The sequence below is a fragment of the Siniperca chuatsi genome, linkage group LG12, assembly GCF_020085105.1.
Source record: "Siniperca chuatsi isolate FFG_IHB_CAS linkage group LG12, ASM2008510v1, whole genome shotgun sequence".
Classification (NCBI taxonomy): domain Eukaryota; kingdom Metazoa; phylum Chordata; class Actinopteri; order Centrarchiformes; family Sinipercidae; genus Siniperca; species Siniperca chuatsi.
The window spans coordinates 6,768,199-6,789,347 of record NC_058053.1 but is presented as its reverse complement, the minus strand read 5'-3'; the positions used below and the strand labels follow the sequence as shown (position 1 = coordinate 6,789,347).

The 21,149-nt window shown below is 39.4% G+C and overlaps 1 protein-coding gene across 3 annotated transcripts; it reads left to right on the top strand.

Moving 5' to 3' along the window:
* The first annotated feature begins 40 nt into the window (after positions 1-40).
* traf3ip1 (TNF receptor-associated factor 3 interacting protein 1) lies at positions 41-20,348 on the top strand. Of its 3 annotated transcripts, XM_044216069.1 has the most exons (17): positions 44-322; positions 2,136-2,204; positions 4,757-4,918; positions 5,902-6,030; positions 6,250-6,690; positions 6,773-6,847; positions 7,077-7,097; positions 7,333-7,356; positions 8,394-8,469; positions 8,905-8,925; positions 9,652-9,739; positions 10,423-10,515; positions 10,846-10,981; positions 11,067-11,103; positions 11,265-11,341; positions 16,774-16,991; positions 17,597-20,348. In XM_044216069.1, the coding sequence occupies exons 1-17, from the start codon at positions 200-202 to the stop codon at positions 17,760-17,762; spliced, it is 1,956 nt and encodes a 651-aa protein (XP_044072004.1). In that variant the 5' UTR covers positions 44-199; the 3' UTR covers positions 17,763-20,348. The 3 variants fall into 3 exon arrangements, with proteins under 3 accessions (XP_044072006.1, XP_044072004.1, XP_044072005.1); XM_044216070.1 differs by lacking the exon at positions 7,077-7,097 and having other exon boundaries at positions 45-322; XM_044216071.1 differs by lacking the exons at positions 6,250-6,690; positions 7,077-7,097 and having other exon boundaries at positions 41-322.
* The last annotated feature ends 801 nt before the right edge of the window (positions 20,349-21,149 follow it).

Here is a 21,149-nt window from a genome sequence, read left to right as displayed (position 1 = left end):
CTATGGACACAAGTAACGCTTAGCAACCGAAAGCCCTCAGCGCAGGCGCAGTCTTCATTAATGATGCACTGTGGGATAGCAGAATATTGACATAGCAACCAGGCGCAGGAGCTACCAAGTTTTTTTCAGTCCGTATTAACCTTACTTTTCGCTGTCTCTTCTGCGTTTAAACTATCCAGCTTTACTTTCGACTGCTGCCATGAATGCGGCAGTGGTAAAAAAGACCCAGGACACGCTGGGCAAAGTGATAAAGAAACCGCCTCTCACGGAGAAACTGCTATGCAAGCCGCCGTTTCGATATCTACACGACATCTTCAGTGAGGTGAGACTGATCTGCTAAAGTTACGATAACGTTAGCAAGCTGACGATTGTTCAACTAGCTCAATGAGCATCATTTGCCCATATTTATAAAAAGGCTAACGTCAACTGGACCTATGTCATTTTAAAACACAGACAAGCGAGCCAGTTAGCTGGCTACTACACCAACATTAGCATGAACTAACGTACGCTAACCAAGTCAGTTAGCTAGCTAACATTAACTTCGCAGTAACGTAACAGCCTTTGCAGCTTTTCTCAAACCTTCAAATTGTGTCTGCCGTAGTACGAATACGGTTGGCCAAATAGTTAATCATCAAGCATTTTTTTTTGCTAACGTTCTCTAGCAATTCAATATTAGGTTGCCTATTAAGTTATCATAGTGGGTTAGTTAGTTAGCTAGCTAGCTATCACTGTCTACAGCGTCGTCTAGTTGCTAGGCAAGACCTGAGCCCACATAGGGATCAAAAAAACAATTTTGTCCACTATTAGCTAACTAGAGTTAGTAACGTTATTAACTTGGCTAAATGTGTCTGGTCCTTCGAACCCGTCACGTTGAGATCACGGATGCTGAGCAGCTTATCGTAGCTGGGCTGTTGGATAATACTAAGGGTTACGTTGTGCTATAATTAATCGCTGTGTATATGTGAATTTTTATTTATTTATTTATTTTTTTTTTTTTACCGTTCTTGGATTCTGTTTGTGTTGTTCAAAGCTGCTTGCAAAACAAGTGAAGGTACACATATGTGAGTAAGTTACAGATATCCTCGAAGCCTTTCTGGGTGCTTTTGGGAAGGACTGAGAAGCTTAGTGATGAACTCTACAGTAAAATGTCTCTGATTCATTGGCAGTTGGGATCAGTTTAGCAAGCCACAGCAGCTGTTACTCTCAGGTACAGACCGGGGTCAGCTACTAACTACTAATCACAAGCATTTGTTTTCATCTACTTTGTGTACAGTACAACATAGAGGTGATATACCACTTGGGGAAGGGATGAGTTGGATGATATGAAGAAAGTTGTTATTCACTGATAGAGAATATAAATAGAATATACGAAACGTATATACGAAATACTTGATCGAGTCCGATCTATATTATGAAACAGCTTTTTCTCAACTGCATTTCTTTCTTTTTCATTACTACCCTGTTACACACAGCAGAATCCTTTTGACATGAGGTGTCAAGCACAGTGAAATCTGTTTCACTTCTTCTAAACAGAAGTGAGATCTCATTCTCACTCTCCAACTGTTGAGTAGTCTAATATTTCATTGTAGGTAGGTTCATGTATATTTGATAAAGGGAAGCATGTCGGCATGTGTAACTCCTTTCCTCTTATTAGCAGTGTGTTTGACTGCAGGAATGGGCCATCAAACAACTGAATTTTCACCGTATTAAAGCATATGCTCTTGAACTGGACTATTAAGGCCAGAATGTTATTTTCAAGCATTCATGAATTAACTACATTTGGATATGTTTTTTCTGTTTTCCTTCAAAAGTGGTCCCACAGCTACAGGAATTCACGTGTAGATTAAAAAGCTGCTATGCTAAAATTAAAATTGATGTTTAGCAAAATGACTGTGTTAGCATGCATTAGAGAATCACTAGTGCTACATACTGGGAAGTCTATTTATATGATTAGTAAAAAAAAATAGTAAATTGAGGACTTGATATACATCAGCCACTTTAAAGCTGATGCTGTGGAATAACTGCCTAATGGTGATTTACAGTGTATATTTCTTAAGTTTTAGGTATATGAAATGGTTAATATTGCAAATTATCTGACAACTGAGTGTGAAACCTTTATTTCTCACCACTTTCAGGTCATCAGGACCACTGGTTTTATGAAAGGCCTGTATGGAGAAAATGAAATGAAGTCAGATAATGTTAAGGTAAGTTGAACACACTCTGTCCACCTGGTTAACCTGTTTGGCTATTGTTTTTGTTTTTCTGTAATCTCTGGCCTCCTGCTACACAAAAATGATGTGCTATTCTTTGGTTAATAGTGTTCTCCTCATATTCATTTGTCTTTGTTAATGTGCTTGCTTGTATACAGAAAATGTATTTATGTCCTAAGCATCAGCCTTACTTGTGTATGAGATCACCTGTGCGTTACATGGAACAGTCTGAGGGTGTCTGTGTGTGGGGGTAACCCTACACGCTGCCTGTGTAACACAACGAGTGAGAGGATCTGGCAGGACATGACTGAGAGGGCCCGCCAAGGTGTCAGAACTTAAGTCTGCTGTTTGAGAGCTGACCCCAAATCAGTACTGGACAGGAAGATGCTAGGCTTTGATGTCAGTGTTCGAAACTGAATGCCTTACGAAGGGCAAGTTACTGTAATGAAATAATGTTAATTTGTTGTTGTTGTATTTAGAATTTAACATTGTTTTATGCACTTCTGTCATTGATCTTTTCTAGAAGGTGCAACAAGTTGATTGAAGTGTAGGTATATACATATTGAGTAGAGAGAGAACCCCCCCTCCCAAAATATGTTTATTTATCATTTATATATTGAATGCTTTGCTTTTGCAACATATTGATTGTTAATGCTTTGATATTATAGCAGAATCAACAGATGTGAAGTTAATTTGTTTGAAAAGCTGACATTTTGTTCTAAAAATGACTTTCTTACTGAAACTACTACCCTGGGCTCTTGTCTTTAAAGTAGGGATGTATTTTTTATATCAGAGAGAGACAGGCAGACAGAATGAAGGAAAGAAAAACATTACTATAACCCTAAAGTGGTAGTTAGTCATGGTGACTACAAGCCCTCTCAGACACGAGCGCCCATATTCTCAATTGTAATAATGCTAAACCATGATCATAGAATCCGAGTAGTTGTTGCATTAAGCCTACCTCTTTATAAGGTAGGCTTAACACATAAGGTAATAATCAGATAGTTTGAAAATGTACATTTAAAGACATCAAACACATTCAGCTGCTGTACTCTCAGATCCTCTGGTAGTTTGTTCCAGCAGCCTGGAGCATAAAAGCTCAACGCTGCCTCACCAAAGGTTTTTGGCCTGTACTTCAGAACAACTAAAATGCTCGTGCCAGAGGACCTGTGGGCTTTCCTGGTTCATGCATTAAAAGTATTTCAGACAAGTACTTTGTTGAAAGACCATTTAGTAGTTTATGATTTTTAAAATCAATATGAAAACTGACAATCAATTGATGATATAACTTGATTTGGGTAGACCTGAGAGGAGAGCATGACAATAGTCAAGTCTATTATAGATAAAAGCATGTATTAGTCTCTCTGTGTTGCTTAGAGAGAGAAATGGTTGCACTTTAGCTATGTTTTTCAGATAATAAGGAGCAGATTTGGTTACATGGGCCTTGACTGTTAGTTCTAAGTCAAAGATGACACCAAAGTTTCACATCTTTTGGCTGGGGATGAATCCTACAATTTAATTTTGTGTCCAGTTTCTCTTTCTTATACCTATAACTAATAGTTCACTCTATCCAGGATAACACTGTGTACTCACTTGAATGTGATTTTCAAGATGTAGTCACAAACATCATATTTCTAGAGATCACACTGTTCCACAATGATCCTTGTCATCTATTATCATATATTAAGGCACATCATTCCTAATGAATTACCTACCTCTCTTTCAGTTTACCATCAATTATGTATTTTATTAATTGTCTAGAGAGCACCTGTGCAAAAGCATGTTACTGAATAGAAATGTCATAAGTAAAGGGATCAACGCTGCATAGGCCAGCCTATTATCAGTTACTCAGAAGGGCCAGGTGGTTGCTACAAGTCCTTATGTTACACAGTTAGCAGGCTTCTCAGATGCAGCAGGCTGATAGACTAGAAGCACTGCTTAGCCGGGTCATTTGTCTGGAATAGGGTCTGTTTTATTTACATGCATACACGAATGCAAGAAATAAATCAAAGGACGGGTGGTTTTTTTGATTGTTATTCATTTTCTGAAGGCAGTCCTTGTTATATATCCAGGTTTTCCATTTCCTCTTTCCTGCTGCCTTACAAACTAACCATTACACCATAGAAACAGTTTAGTCACATTTATCATGTGTAGCAAATTATTTTCAAGATTTACACATTGCACTGTAAAATATAATGTGTTAATTTAAGTAGCCTGGTCAAGAAAGGAGAGATATCAGAGTTAAAGGGTGGACGCAAATTGTGATTGTTGGGCCAATTATAGTCAGAAATTTGGTGTCAAGACAGACTGAACTAAGTTGGACTGTGTTCTCTACTCAACAACTATGCATGGCTATGCACACTATGTAGAACTGTAGTATGTTAGGAGTAACTTGTGTTACTCTGCAAGGATATGCAATTCTCAAGGGTTTAATCATTCCAAATGGTGTGTTGGAAAATAACTCCCATTGGAGTTCCTTTGCTTTCACAACCACTTATCTCTCCTGTGCACTTTCCTGTTCATCACAGCATCTTTTTTCTTTCTAGGATAAGGACTCTAAGATAATCTTCCTCCAGAAAGCGATAGATGTTGTGATGCTGGTGAGTGGTGAGCCCCTGGCGGCAAAGCCAGCACGCATTGTGGCCGGCCATGAGCCTGAGAAAACCAATGAGCTGCTGCAGGCCATGGCCAAGTGCTGCCTCAACAAGGTCTGTGTTCATGAGAAAATTACACACACACACACACACAAACAAACTGAAAAGCTGAATGGGAACACTCACTCTTCAATTCTCCAGTGTCTTCAATTCATTCATTGATCCTGTTGTCTATGTTATGAAACAATTATAGTTATGGCACTGCATAGAAAGAAAATTCAGTGTGTGTTATTTTTCACATCAAAATATTATACTCTTGGAAAAATTGTCTAGCCACCTCTGGGAAATATTTTAATTGAACCCTTGAGGTGGAGTGTAAACAGATGAGCTGGTGCCTGGGGGATAGTTGTTCTTTAAACTGTATTTTGATATCATGTCATGTAGACAATTCTTGCCGATTTAAATGTGTTCCTCTCAGATGTTATGCAATATTTTCACTTCATTTGCAGTTTTGAAGACCTCTGGTTATGATTGTAATAAAGATATTATTTCAAGTTTTTCAACTTGTATGAAACAAAAGTAATGAAAACTTCACAAAAACATGAGACTGTCACTATTGTGCATTTAGCTCTGAAAGTAAGATATATTCCGATAAGGAATGGGTCAGACAATGCAACTGGTCAAATACGTGCTACGTGCTTGCTGATAAATCCAATTAAAAATGCCAAAATTAGAATTTGTTGCTGAGCTTTTCTGCAGCTTTTTAAGATATTGGATCCATCTTTTTCTTAGAAGAAAACTTAACACTGGTAAAAAGAACTTTTACATTGTTGCCTCAGTGATATGTTCTGGTGCACTACTGAACCCTTTCACAGGGAGGTCAATATCACCTACCAAGTAGCGCCTTTTTAACTGTTAGTTTCAGTATTTAGCTTAAGGACACATTAGAAGATTTCCAACGTGATTTGAACCCAGGCCATCCGTTTGAAGGACATTCCTCTGCACACTGCGTTACCCACCTATTCAAACAGCAGTTTAATGTTACTTGATATTTTTGTTGTATTAAATTGAATGATTCTCCTGCACTTGATCTGCAGATATCCAGCGATGATGCAGTGAAGCGAGTGCTTGCAGGAGAAAAAGTGGACATGAAGTCCAAGGCCAGCACCTCCAGGTCCCAGGACAAGGAAAATAGGGAGGGACGTGAACGTCATCTGGATAGAGAGGTGAGAGTCCTCAGCCCGCTCAAATTGTGGAATTTTAAATTTGCTATACACTGCTCAATCCTACATATGGTTTTAAATGTACTGTTTGTGTTAGCATGCCTTGTAAGCAGCGGGCTTGGTTTAAAAAAATCAGTGAGATGATCAAATGATGAGTTTTCCAGTATGTAGCCGTAGTTGGCATTAAATCTTCACCCTATGTGCTGGCATGAACTATTCCAGGAGAAGAAAAAGATTACAGAGCGCAGCAGGAGCCAGGACCAGAAGGACCCAGACCAGCCCAAAGACCAGGAGAGCCGACGCAGAGATGGGGAGAAAGAGCTCCACCGTGACAGGGAGCGCTCTGACAAGCACCACCGCAGTGAACAGGACCACCATGCCAAAGACCATGACAAAGACAAGAGTCGGGAGAGAGACAAGGAAAAAGACAAAGGACGAGTCAAAGACAGGGACAAGGAGAAGAACAGAGAGAGGGATCGAGAAAGGGAAAAAGACAAGGAGCGAGACAAAGAAAGAGAAAAGACAAGAGATAGGGATTCCCACAGAGACAGGGAAAGAGACAAGGACAAACGAAGAGACAGAGACAAAGAGCGGGAGAAAGAGAGAGAGCGACACAAACAGGGGGACGAGAGGAACAAAAGTGGAGAGAGTGGTAATAGCAAGGTATGCCACTTAACCCCACTCATGTCTTAAATGTTAGCAACAAAAGCTATTATTTACATTCTGTGTATATGTGTGTGCTTAGGTCCAAGTATCGGAGGAACCACAGCAAAAACCCACACCTGAAGAGCATAGCAAAACAGCCAAACCTGTGCCAGCAGTAAGTTATATCTTTTGGCAGAAAAATCACACATAATATAATATCTGTCATTGGAACCATTTTATTTTCTCATCTGCAATCATGGTGTGGCAGAGTTTCCTGTGTGTCAGCCAATTCAAGTAACAGAGTTGGTCACTGATTTTACATGTTAAATTAAACTTGATATTTTATACACCTTGTAAAAAACAATTAATTTATTTTTTAATGTTGTGCCTTCTACATTTGCCAGGAACCTAACCCAGCCGAAGAGGTATACAACCCTGCAGAAACTATCTGTAGAAAATTAGACCTGTGTATTGCAGACATTTTAGTGTTAGCATGTAGTGACTATTGCAATGGCCTTGGGGTGGCTGGCGGCTTGGTTTAGTGCTGATTTGGGCTATAGTGTATAACATACATGTGAAGTCTTAGTTCCTCTTATCTGTGTAATTGATAAATGTGACTATTTAGTGTATGCTGTAATGCTGTGTTCTTTGCCTGTGCAGCCTGCAGAAGCAGTTGAGAACCAGGTAAGAACTTACTCTATTTCAGTAGCAAAGATGGCTCTATAACACTTTTTCATTTCAGATACCAATGCAACAACATTGAGTATTTGTCAATGCAATTACAATCCAATACAATTTTTTATTTTTTTTTTTACATATGTTTGAGCTCCATAAGTCAGCTGTAAAACAACTAAGTTCACTAACTTTCTTGTTCAGATGGGGGATAACCATTTCTAAGTTTAAATGTTGGTTTGACAGTGTGTAGCGAGGCTTGAGTTAGTTAGTCAGTTAAGCATAAAACCATGCCGTTTTCAGCCATGGAAAGCAGTTGGTTACCCATCACAATTATTCACAATTTTCTCCAATACCAGCTTTGCTTTGTTGCTATTATGAGGGGTGTTCTTACACTTTTTCACAGTATCCTACAATCATTTTTGCTCTGGTACACTTGTCTTCATGGCTTGTTCAATTTCATTATATTCCTTCACATGATGCCTCTGCAAGTATTTTATTGAATTTCTGCTGTTGAAGCTTCCAGTGCTTATTCTCACCACATCACTTCTGTCATTTGGCTTTTCCGAAAGGAAGTGTGTGCTGTGCTAAATTGTTGATGCATGCCAAAATTCCAATGGTTTTGAATTGTAGTATGACACTTCAGGATATATTTGTCGGTAGTTTAAATCATATTGTATTTTTTCCAATATCTAATCCAGTGTGTTTGGCTGGTGTTGGACCTAAACAATACTGTAGATTGACCTACAACCACACTTCCCTCTTCTTGCTTTACAACTTTTGTATTTTGCATGGAGAGCTCTGTCTTGTATGCATGCTTTAATAGAGAATTCGGCATGTTTATTTGTGTTTAATAGCACTATACCATACCTCAGTGTACCTCAAGCTTACTGAAAAAAATGATAAATGAGGATGAATGGTTAGCACAATAGAGAGCCGTACACGAGTGGGCGCTTTCCAAATCATTCCAACAATTAGTGAGTGATGTGTTGCTTTTCAGTGCTTATTGTCGTTGTAACTTTTCCCTGCTTGCATTCCTCCTCTCGCAGTCTGATAGTCCAGCTAGAATACCTCGGCCTTCATCTGCCAAAGGGCAGAGGCGGAGACCCAAAATTGGAGGTCAAGGTAACCCCCCCCAACACCGTATATTTTAATCACCTATGCCATTGAGGCATATCTCACATAGTTATTAATACAAATGTGTACAATAACTGCACTTTAATCATTGACAGAAGGGCTTTTTAGTACGTCCAAACTGATTTTACAGTTGACTGCTTTCTTTTTGCACTCCACTTATCTAATAAAATCACTGACTAGTTTCTCTTAATGGAAGGTAGGAGTGACTCATCGGGATTACTGTTGGCAGAAGCTTTATAGAACTGACATTAAGAAAAACATTTCCAAAAAAGATTTTTATAAAAGTATTACAAAGATACACTGCCTATCATTTCATCTGTTTTTCACACTCCACACTTAGGGTGTCACATTGCTCTATAATGATTTTCATAGTTGTGTTAGAAAGGAAGCTAACAATGCCTTGTCTTTGTCTGCTCTCAACAGATGAATCTGACAGTGAGGGAGGTAATTGTTCTCTATCTCATCTCTCTTGTGCAGTTGCATGCAAAAAAAAAAGGTTTTTAACATTCACACAAGAATTTCTCATGTGGAAATGGGCTCAATGTGACAGGAGAGTTAGTCCACTTGATCTAAAATGCATTTGGAGGATTGCTGTGGTACGTTTCAATAATGGAGGAGAGTATTGAAATCGATCACTCCACAGAAGGGAAAAAAGGAAGAAATCTCAGGAGAGGCAAAACAGAGACATCCTCCCTCCTTACACAATCGGGTGTGCAATAGAATAGAAGCCATAGGTGGCAGAAAGACATTAGCAGAAATAAACAGAAAGTTATAATAGTTCGTAGAATTTCCAGAGATGTTAAGAGTTAAGTCCAAAAGGATAAAATCCATTTATGGGTCCAATAGCCAGTCGTCACATCAATCCCAAATCTCCTGTTCAGATCTTAAAGTGCATGAAGGGATAGCCTTAGCTTGGGTTGGAAGTCAAGGAGGCTAAGGCTGAGGTTTTATGGCTGAATTTACGTGTCCTTGTTGAAATTTGTTGCACAGTGTTTTGAACTAGCTGTACCTTTTGTCAGAGTGGTAGTATTTAAGTCAGAGAAAAGGACAGTGGTGCATACCTGTTACAAAGGTGTGTACTAAAGTGTCAGCGTCCACCATGCTAAGGACAGGGCTAATCCTTGCTATATTATACTGAACTAACTACAAGTCATTGTTGTTCTTTCACAGACGGAGATGCTCAGTCAGCCCAGAGACCTGCCCTCCAGGAAAATGGAGACACTGCAGGCTCCGCAGTGCCATCCAACATGGCCTCCAGGTCTGTACGGGGTACTAATCACACATTACTCTTCACTTACAAAAAACACAGCTTCCAACTGTTTGTTACATAAAAAAAATCTTACTTCCACTACTTAAGCTGCTTTCACATTTATCTGTCAAACATGTACATAAACCATGCTCGACACAATATGATCAACACAAAATATAATGAAATATTGTACTATAGCCATTTAATAAATAATTCATTTATGAACCTTGTGAAGTGTTTGTTGAGAATGTTGATATGTTAATTCAGTTATGTGGTCATTTTTGGGTGTAGTACGAATGTTATTGCATTGCATTGTATCGCATTGCTTTATTTATTTTTAGTTTTGCCTTTGAAAGTTAGGTTTGCTCCTAAGCCTGATCCAAGATCAGTTCCAGTAGATTGCACAGTTGAATAATTACCTTTAATTATGTATTTTATAATTCTGAATGCTCTGTTCTTTAACTGACTAATCAGTTACAATTGAGCAGCTGTTTTTATAGCAGTTGTACAGTTATTAATATTGTGAATGTTTATTATTCTGAGCAACAATTATCATCCTTCAAGTCTGAATGACTCAGTATAGCTTGTGAAAGAAAATAGAAATTACTTGTATAAATGCAAACATATTTAGTTCTGAAATTGTTAGTTTAAAAGCTTATTTCAGTAACATGTATAATCCTTTCATCGTACAGCAACAGGCGAATACCACGGCCCAGCAGTGCTCGCCCAGCACCTCCCCGAGTCAAGAGGCAGGAAAGTTACACTGATGTAACCCCAGCTGAAAGGTGACTCCAGCCCACATATACACTGATGTCATAAGTCTAATTTATACTGGCAAGGATGAAAGCTGCGGCTTCTTTGTGAATCCATGCATAGTCTGAAGTCTCGTTCCTGCCAGTGGGAGAGATGGATCACTACTTAGATTATTAAACCAAATGTAGTAAACACACTGGATGACTGTGACTGTGTAATAACAGAGTGAGTGGAGCAAGTCTAACAAGTTGACAGTTAGATCAAGGATAAAGTTGTGTACAAGATGGCACGTGTCTCTCATACAGTACATGCTATTTAAGTTTTCAGTTTGAAATGAGTCAAGCTCTTTGTCTGTCTTTCAGGCTTTCCAGTGTCAAGCCCTCAGCACCAGTTATCATGGATGGGAAGAGGCTTTCTGATGATGAGGAGGACGATGATGAGCAATTTGTCGTGGAGGAGGCGGTCCCTCCAACTTCAGATGCTCATGAGATGGAGGTGGTAAGTGACTTGAACAGCAAGTTGTTCAAATACCTTTGGGAAAACAAAAGCCTTGGATAGTTATCTATTATTTTTTCTATTACAGGAGCCTGCACAACAACTCGACAGTGAAGACAAACATGGTACACGGTCATATTTGTTTTGTTTTTTTCTCTGTTTAGTTCCCCCTTATTTTTTGAGGAGCAATAATGCCACATTTTCTCTTGATTTTTTTCTTGCTGAATTAAGCCAATTTGAGGAAACAGATCGTTCACTTTTCCTCTCATTGTTTCTCTCACTGTAGGTGGCCTTGTGAAAAAGATCCTTGAGACCAAGAAAGACTATGAATTGTCCCCATCCTCCCCCAAATCTAAAGAACAGGTATGTACAGTTATTGTAGTAGTTCCACTAGAGGGCAGTATCAGTATACCTAGTTCCCTCCAAATCAGTGACTCAGAGCTCACGTTTTGTGACGTGTCCCAGTGTCTGCCTACCTGTATTATGTGCTGTAACACAAATTGCCTCTCTGAGGGCAATAACATTTTCTAAACTAAACTAAACTAATGTTAAACCTCGCCATCAGTTCTATCAGCTGTTCTTTCTGGAAAGTTTGTTCCCCAGGGCAAGTGTTTTAACCACAGTGAAATGCCCAGTGCAGCACTGGTTATTATCAAAAGAAAGATATAAACAAATGGAGTGGAGAGGTGTAATTGCACTGCCTTCTAACCTCAAAAATGTTCCCCTTCAGTGAAGCTGAAGGCCTAATAACCAGACAAGCAAGTATGGCTTCTAACAGACCACACACAATTGATACACACATCAAGATGTCTGGAGCAAAATGAGCTTGTTTTTTGGGGTTGCTCAATATCTTAGGTATGCTTAAATTTTTTGATTACAGACTTCTCTTTTCTGTATACAATTTGAGGGTATCTGCCATCTTGGAAACTAGTTTTTAGAGCAATCTTGTTCTGACTGTTCACACTCCTTTCCCATGTATGGACTTATTTCAGAAAACAGGCAATGCACAAGCAGTTTTTCAGTCATCGAGGTTTTCAGTCCTGCCGAATTTTGTCTCTAAACAACCTCAATTAAAACGTACAAAGGAGTCAAGTTTTCTTGTAAAGTTCCTTCTTTCTTCTCATCTTCTCTTTCATTTAGACTTTATATTAGACATGATAGACTGTCTTTTTCAAGGTGATGCAGTACTGCTGTTGCTCATGCATTGCCCTCTGTCAGACAGAGAGAGAGACGTCTTTCATCGTTATTTGGAGTATGAATCAGTGTGAAGCTTACAGTTTGGTCTGTACTCCATGGTGTGACGTGGCATACGCTGTCTGCTTTGGGTGGTCCTCTTCACTGAAGCATGCTCTCCCAGCATCCCTTCCTAGCTGACCACCCTGACTCTGATGGATGCACTGTTTTGGACTGTCAGTCATGCAGAAAGGCCCCTGATCTATCCCCTCCTAACTGCAGCTTCAGACATCACCCCTCGTAACTCACACCTGAAGTTGTCTCAGCTTAGCCACCAGTAAACTGGAATAGCTTGACAGGAATTTGTAGGCCCAGCATTTTACCATCCTCACATGTGCATGTTAAATGTAGTTTTTACATATCTCTACCCACACTTCTCTTAAAAATAATTTATCTCCAAAAAGTCCAAACAAACATACATACACAGACACACACACACACACACACACAAGCAAAACATAAGCATAGCCTTGTAGAGTTTATCCTAATTTTCTTGATGCAGCCTCCTCAGTTTTCAGGGGTTCTAAACCTTCATTTCAGAGTATCCTGTATGGTCTGCACGGGCAGCTTAGGGCAGGTATGTCTGCTGTTCAGTCCTCCCCTTCATCATTATTGGCCTTGCCTCGTCAGCTGTATAAAGAACTATAATGACTTCCTTCCAGACATGAAAGGGTGGAGAGGTCAGCTTAATGGAGTTGTTTTTTTCTTGTAATCACAGTAAAACAGGCAGGGTCAAAAATGTAAATATTGAGCTTCCTCATTCTATGTGGTATGACAGGTTTGAAATTTCAGCTGCCACAATTCATTTTCTTAAACAGCAAAGTTTATCAAATCTCTGTATCTCGATGAGTCACAAAGCACCCTGATTTAAGATCATGTTCAGTTAAAAACAACAAAAGGAAAATCCAGTCTATATCTTATTATCCCCATTTTAATTTATGTTCTTTGTCACTTCTGAATTAATTTTGCTAATAGTTAATGCTAGTGCCTAGGTGCCCCAGAGCTGTACTGATGTAAATAAAGGGAATTCTTAAACAGTCAAATGATTGTATTTAGCCATGTCCCACCACAGTGTGTGTGACTGAAGAATTTGCTGTATATTTATGGGGATGACGTTCCTCATGATCCCTCGGCGGTATTGTATATTATTCCAAGATACTTCTCGTTTTATTTAGACAGAATCTGCCCCTTGCAGCAGCTGCGTTTTCATAAGAATTTTTGTGTACTCTTTCCCCCCTTTTCTTTACCCCCATCAAATTAGCCTTGATGAAGGTTTGTAATGTATAAATAAACCCTGTGGCATACAAATGGATGGCTGTTGAGTGAAAGTCACGGAGGAGAAGGGCCAGAATACTCTCCGCAGAATTGTCAAGAAAATAAATACTCCTCTCTGCAGACCTCTGTGTCTTCATAAACATCCAGCGTTTTTTGTGGAAACATAAGGAAATGACCCTGTGGCATTCCATTAGTCATATTACTTTTGTAGAGGTCATTTTGACTTGTTAAAGGAAGTTGGTCATGTTTATGAGGAGTACCTACCTGAAGCACCCACAGTCTGTTATCAGACCAGACCTCAACCTTGACACACAGTTTGATTATGATCAGAAGTCACATCTTACAAACCCTTCAAAATAGCCTTTTCTCTCCATGAGAACGCTTGAATGATGAACCACCTTTTTACTGCCAGTGGTCCCTTTGGAAGTTTCCTTTCAGTTCACCCTGTAGCCCAGGGTGGTGATCTCAGCTGTCTCCCCAAGGGGCTACAGTGACCTTACAACAACATCCTGTAACCTCATTGGCCGTAAGCTTTTCTCCTCACTGACTCTATGAAGCTATTTTTATGGTCTAGCTAGACTTTTGAATGGCCTTCTATGAAAAATGGTGAGGAAGCCCATAAACAACATCCAGAGCCAATTCTCTTCCTATGCTTCCCTCCCTGGCTCACCTCTCAAATCTTCCACAGGGACACATTGTAAAAACCATCATGATGTGCATCAGTGTCTTCAAATGGCCACCAGTAGCCAGCAGAATTGGTCCCAGAAGCTCTAAAGTTGTTATATGTGGTCTTCAATAATCTACACGACCTTTGACAAGTCGTATTTTTTCATATTTGTGTTTGTGATGATGAAAGAGCAGTTCACGTGAGTTCATAAAGAGTGATGGTCTTCAGCAACTGACATTTGAGCTTTCTCTGCCACAACCTACTGTAACCACTATAACTTGACTGTGGGCAAAGCAGCTCTAATGAGAGATTTGTACATTTGTTTCTCATCCTCCTGTTTTCACCAAAGTGAAGCATATTAATGAACAGTAATGAATGAATAAATTATAATGAAGCTTCATTCCTTATGATAGAATGGGCTCTCTCACCAACAACTAGTCAACTAGTGTCTAAATTGTTGTTTTCCCAGCTAATGATACCCTAGAGGTCACTTTGCCACTGACAGGTTCTATGCATGCACGCCATTTTTCTTGCCAGAGATTACTTTGAAGAATGTTTTCCTCTTGCCTCAGAAAATCCCTAAAAGCTGTCCATAAATCACATTTTTGCCCGCATTTCTTAATTAAGGCCATTGTAGGGTACCTTGCAGTGTTAAAATACGTCCATGAGAATTTCATTCTGTTGTCCCTCCTTTAAAGGAGACCCAAGCAGTTTGTAGTTAAAATGAAAGATTTCATCCCGACAAGTGTTTTGCTGTCCAACAACATAAGTGCTGATGAAAACAAGTTTAAAGTATTTGTTTATGTACTTTATCTACAAGACTATACTGTAGGTATAAAACACTTTAAACCAAACTACCTCCTCTTATCAGTCCACCTGCCCTTTCTAGCACCAGCCAGAGGCTGTGTCTTCCCCATATCCTGGGGCTAACATCACTGTCTGAGATAATGGGAAAACCTGCCCCCCTTCCTCCTCTCTCACCTCCTACTCCTCTGTGGTCACCACGTCTAAATATTGTTCTATGATCTGGGTGAGCAAAAGGAAAACTAGAAATACACAGGTCTCGTAGACCCTGACAGAGACCTCCATAAATCTGTGATTTATATCCACCCAGACGGAGTGCACACGAACCAGGGGTCATGTTTTCATTGCAAGTTTTTTTATTTTCCAATGGGGGGATTGGGGGGTTAGCAAGGGGACGGCAAATAGAATGAAGCCATGGGTCCTGTCTGGGCTGCGCAGACCAAACCGCAGCCAGGCAGGCCGAATGAGCCGTAGAGTGTTTGTCTAGCTGCAGGGTTCACAGCACCCATTGGAAAGCCACCCACCTTGTTAGGGGACTGCTGGGCTAAGGCGTTTTAACCCTCACACTCTCGAACCACCACAAATGGGTAACAAAGAGTGAGGTTGTCAGAAATTTGTATTTGCTTCCTGAAAAGAAATGATGGCAAACAATGATTATTATTTCTGTAGTGTGGTCTTGTCTAGTCAAGCTGCCTTTTTAAAATTGTAATTACTGAGCTGTTTGGTTTGTTTTAAGAGATGGCTTAATAAGGCAAATGCTATATGCGCCAGCTATGCCAAGCATATGTGCCAGCTACCTGAGCGAGCTCAATGACAGATTGTATGTTTTGAAGAGGAAGCTGTCATTTAGTTTACACACTGTCACAAATATGATTTCTGCTGCCTCATGAAGGCAGGTGTTCCCATCTGTGGAGCCAAATAGCATAAATTGAACTTGAAAGGAGGCATAAGTGTAGTAGTTGTTATCCAATACTGTAGTAAAATAACCCCGCTGCCACAGCCTGTTACTAAAATAAACAAGACTTTAATACCAAGACTGCGGGGGGGGGGCGTGTGTGTGTCCACTGTATGCTTTGCCTGAATCTTTGCTTGGTGTTTTGTATGTGTGTGTGCGTGTGTGGCTTAAGGGTTGCAATACTGAGTGCTTTTGCATCACACACATACACTCAGAGGCCTTGCGAAGCCCAGCTGAGCAAACATCCTTGGGTTTTCTCTCTGCCAAGGGAGGTCCTTCCCCTCCTTTTCGCCATCGAGGGACTGAGTGTAATTGGGATATAGTGAACCCCCCCCAACCGCACACCATACACTGGAGGCCTTCATCAACCAGTCCCCCTACTTTGGCCAACACAATTCAGCCGCACGTTTGATCTTTATATATACAGCTAGGTTGGTAGAATTCCTGCCTAACATTTTTAGCCTTGAAATCCTAAACCACTAAATGCAGCTTTGCTCTGGTTCTGGGCATTTGAGACTTTGCTGGCAAAGGTAGAATTCCTAAAGAGGGTTTATTATGTTTTGGTCTAGGGACACACAAGTGATGTTTGTGTGCTTTTGTGTGTGTTCATAGAGCTGTTTTATACAGTGTTTAGTTTAAATCATGCAGATTATATATAAACATTTTCAAACAGTTTCTTTCGATGCCCGTTAAGACTTAGATCTAGAAGAATCTGCTTATGAAATTAAATCAATCATTCCTCAAATACCAACGTGTACACTCCTTGAATTATATTTAATGTTCATATTCTTTGCAAGTTGACAACACCAAAAATGTCATGCCCCAAACCTCACCCATTTTATTTGCCACTTCCACTTGCAGAACGTGGTGTCTGAAGCAGCACGGAAGAAAGAGCGGGACGTGGTGACGCGGGAGATAGAGCGGCTCCGCTCATCCATCCAGACGGTGTGCCGCAGCACCCTGCCTTTGGGTAAGATCATGGACTACATACAGGAGGACATGGACGCCATGCAGGCTGAACTGCACACCTGGCGGCGGGAGAACAAAGAGCATGCACAGGCCTTGCTGCAGGAGCAGAGGTGGGGTTGGAACATACACAACACGCTTTAAGTTATGTGTTGAATATATTTTATTGCCAGCACCAGTTCATATAAAGACTCACTTTCTCATGCAAGGGTGCTATCTTTCTATTACATTTATAAAATCCAGCACTTCATATTCAATTCTGCTTCCAAAATAATAATAATACTAATACTAGTTTTTTTTTTTTTTGGTCTTGCTATGGTGAAAGGAAGGAATATCAACACTTATCACAGGAAATTCCTAACAATTTCTCTTAAACTTCTACCATTTGCTTTTTTCTCTTGGAACCTCTTAGTTTCATTGGATCACAGGTCATATGTGGATGTAATCACACTCATTTTACATATTGTGTGACATACTGTCATACTTTTTTTATCTTAAATTGAAAGTAATGAGCAACTCTGAGATGGCTGCTTGAGTAACATATCTTAACAACTAAGTGTTGCGTTGCTGAATTTGCTCGTCACTGTGGACTATTTCTCAACCTGTTTTTATATTATTGCATGTAAGAAATGAGTCATCCCTTCTGTGTGTGTGTGTGTGTGTGTGTGTGTGTGTGTGTGTGTGTGTGTGTGTGTGGGTCTACTTGTATATTCTGCAGAGAGACAGACAAGGCAGTGGAGCCTCTGAAGGCAGAACTAGCCGAGCTGGAGCAGCTGATCAAGGACCAGCAGGACAAGATTTGTGCTGTAAGGTCCAACATACTGAAGAATGAAGAGAAGATCCAGAAGATGGTGACTGGAATCAACTTCTCTTCCAGAACCTGAAGTGAGAAACAAGATCTACAAAGAAAAACTTTCCAAAAAAAATGCACTGAAGATTTAGTGATGAACAGTTTCTCATTCAGAATGATGGTAAGACCATTTTTCTTGAGATGATGTGGGATGGGACCAAACACTGCACTTTTGGGGTTTTTGTCAGAAAAGGAGATGGACCCAAACATATCAGATACCATCAGTCAGCTGTTGGTAAATAAAAGCTCCATATGATGGTTTGGAGGTCTGACTCTGATCTAACATCTGCTGTGACTGACAAGATAAATACATGAATAAAATATCTTCCTGCTCTGCACACTAACCTTACCCCATCTTTTAGCCCTTTTCTGTAATGGTGCCTTTGTGGAATGAGCCAGTGCACAGCTCATGACCTGGAAGTTAGACTAGATAGTTGTATTTAATGCTGGGTCAGTTCATCAAAAGCCCTATATATTCCAAAATGAACAATAATTAACAGGAGTTTTATTTGCTGTACACTCAGCAATGACTGGACCAAATTTTCAAACCTATCCTTGCTTTTTTAATTAACCTAGTAAAAACTAAGTAAAGACTCTGGTACACAGGACGTGCCGGTTGATTGGAGTATTACGCAGGCTTCTGATCTGGTTCATTTGCTGTTTTCCATGATGATTATTGCATCTGCTATAGTGCTATAGGACTAGCTATACAACTAAAAATAAATATTCTCGTGTCAACAGGTTAATCACAGGAGGACAAGTTCAAATACATTTTCTATGTATGTTACATGATTGTGGTATCCTGGTTTGAATTTGTCCTGGGACCTTTTACATGTCGTACTGATCTTTTCTTTTTCTTCCAAACCTTTTCTTTAAAGCTACCTCCCTCAAGCTACTTTCCTCAAGCTATCCTCCCTAAAAAAATATGAAGAATAAAAAGATTTTGACTGTTTTCAGCAATCCTTTCCTGTGCTTACAACAACCTTATCCCATCTTGTAAAAACCAATACCCACAGTTTATCTATATGTTATCTTGCTGTTCCACTTTTGAAGCACCGCTGCACTTTGATAAGGGAGGTACCTTCAAGCTGCTTGGAAAAAGCTTTTTGGCAACAAAGCAGTGTTACAATTCTTTCTTCTATCTCTTCTACCTATCTTCTAAAACATAACATAGGCACACTAATATAATGTACTTTCAGGGAAAAGTAAGCGAATATCCACTCTCCTTGCAGTGTACAGGCTTTCTGCCATTGTGGAGGTCCCTCCACTCTATTTGTACTGTAGGATTTGCCAAACTGTTTCTTTTTTGGGATGGAGACAATGTTTGGTCAGATGGCAACTTTTTGTGTGAACTTTTAATTATTGATAAATTAAAAAGGTAATAAGATAATATTTTACTATCTCCTTTTGTGACTTTAAGAAATGTGCTTTTCAGATGTAGTAATATGAAAATATGAAGCAATACTAGGCTGATAATTGCAGTAGGAGATTGGATAGTAGAGATGTGAGACTGGAAGTAACCGCTGTCCCAGTTTTCCTGACATCTCACTGTAGTTCATGTGTGAATGAAATAAAAATAACAAAACAAGAGTGGACTCATCAGCCATGATTCCTTGCATAGTGGCCTAGCTCACCCTGAATGAAAATGCAGTTACCACGTTTAAGTAATAGTACCAGTTTACATTGCTGTTACTACTACTGCAGACTGGCCTCCCAGAAGATATAGACTGCCAGTGTTTACAGGAAAATATTAAAAATCACTTGCTGTTACATCCTGGTTGGATTAATTAATGTAATCCATTATTTTAAACAATATTTTTTTTTATAGTGCCCAGTTGTATCAAAACTAGTTAAATTTTTCCCGATGTGAATGTGATGACCATACATACTGTAGCTAGACTCTCTCTTTTCTGCATAGATTTTCTGCCCAAACATGGGTTTCCACTTCCATTGCCTCATCAGACCAGTGGGTTACCAATAGGATAGGTGGCACAACATCTGTGCTAAGAACATGAATCAGCTCTGTGACATTACTAATGTCATGGCTTAATATATTTGACGGACAAAACAATGTGCACATTGGTACTAGAAACCGGATTTATTTTTGGCAATGGTGAAAAATAAATACAGCTAGAAACGGTAAAACTAGCTTCTGACTGGCAAATTTTGTTTGTTTAGACTGTTCATGGTCATCACCGGCTACAGGAAAACAAGCAAAATTACACTGATTTTATCTTTTAAAAAGGGGCACATTGCATTGGGAAATATCTGTTAATGCTATTCATTTGACTGATCCTTTTGAGAGCTGTTCACTATGAGGATTCAACAATCAAAATGTACTCTCATTTAGTCTGATTTTATTCCGTTTTCATATCAGTATTATATTTAGTCATTCAAATATAAATGCTGTAACATTTTGAAAAGTCAAATTTAAAAATCCTAGAAAAGTGAGAATGTGCATGTTCATATGTCTTATTTGAAATTTACACTGTAAACTATTTGTATCATATCTTCTGTTTCTCTTTAAACTGTACATTATGTATATGTGGAGATTGTATTATAGTGCAGATAATTATATAATTTTGTAGTGGAGTAAAATAAATGGTTACATTACAATAAATATTTGTCTTTTCTTGTTTTTAAGAGTCAGTGGAGAGTAGTGACTGAGTGTGTTGCTGAAAGTTAAGAGAAAGCTACAGACTCAAAGTCAAGTTAGCCTTAGAATGGAAACTTAATGAGAGGTCTGGATTGCTCGAGTTACATTCTGAGCGAAATGATAAATGACCCTGGTTTGTGATTTTGATGGGTTCATGTGAAGTCCTTGTGGCGTCTGGCACGGCCAAGTCACACTGTCAACGAGACTCGTTTCTTTTGAAGCCTAGTCTGACATGACAGAAGTAAAACATTTAACTTTCTTTTAAAGACCGTCAAGTAACATTAGCAGCAACTTTTCCCTGGAAAGCCACCAAACAGCTGCAACACACACAAAGTGTATTAGGAAGCCCCTTTAACAGCCTTTAAGAGAGATTTGGACAGAGCATTTGTGATGCAAGTCGGAGATTTAGCCGAAGGCCCCTTGCAGAAGGCATGGACACCTGCTTTCAGCAAAGACGCTGGCCCCAGTCTCAACAGGTGGATTAAAAAAAGACTAAAGCACAAGACCGCTCCATTGTCCATCTGCGTTTCCCTTTTAACTGTGGGGCTCCACAAAGAAGAAGTGACTTAAGACATGACTGCCTCTTCACTATTAAAAAAGGCTCTGTTGATTTTTTCCTTTGAATTTCACAATGGATCTTGCTGCTAATGAGTAACTACACCTTTCACTTTAACTTTTGTTGCCTACAGTTTCCCACTAATCCTTATGTTTGGCCAAACTGAAATGCCTAATCACTTTTTTAACTTTAGTCTTGAAAATTAGCTA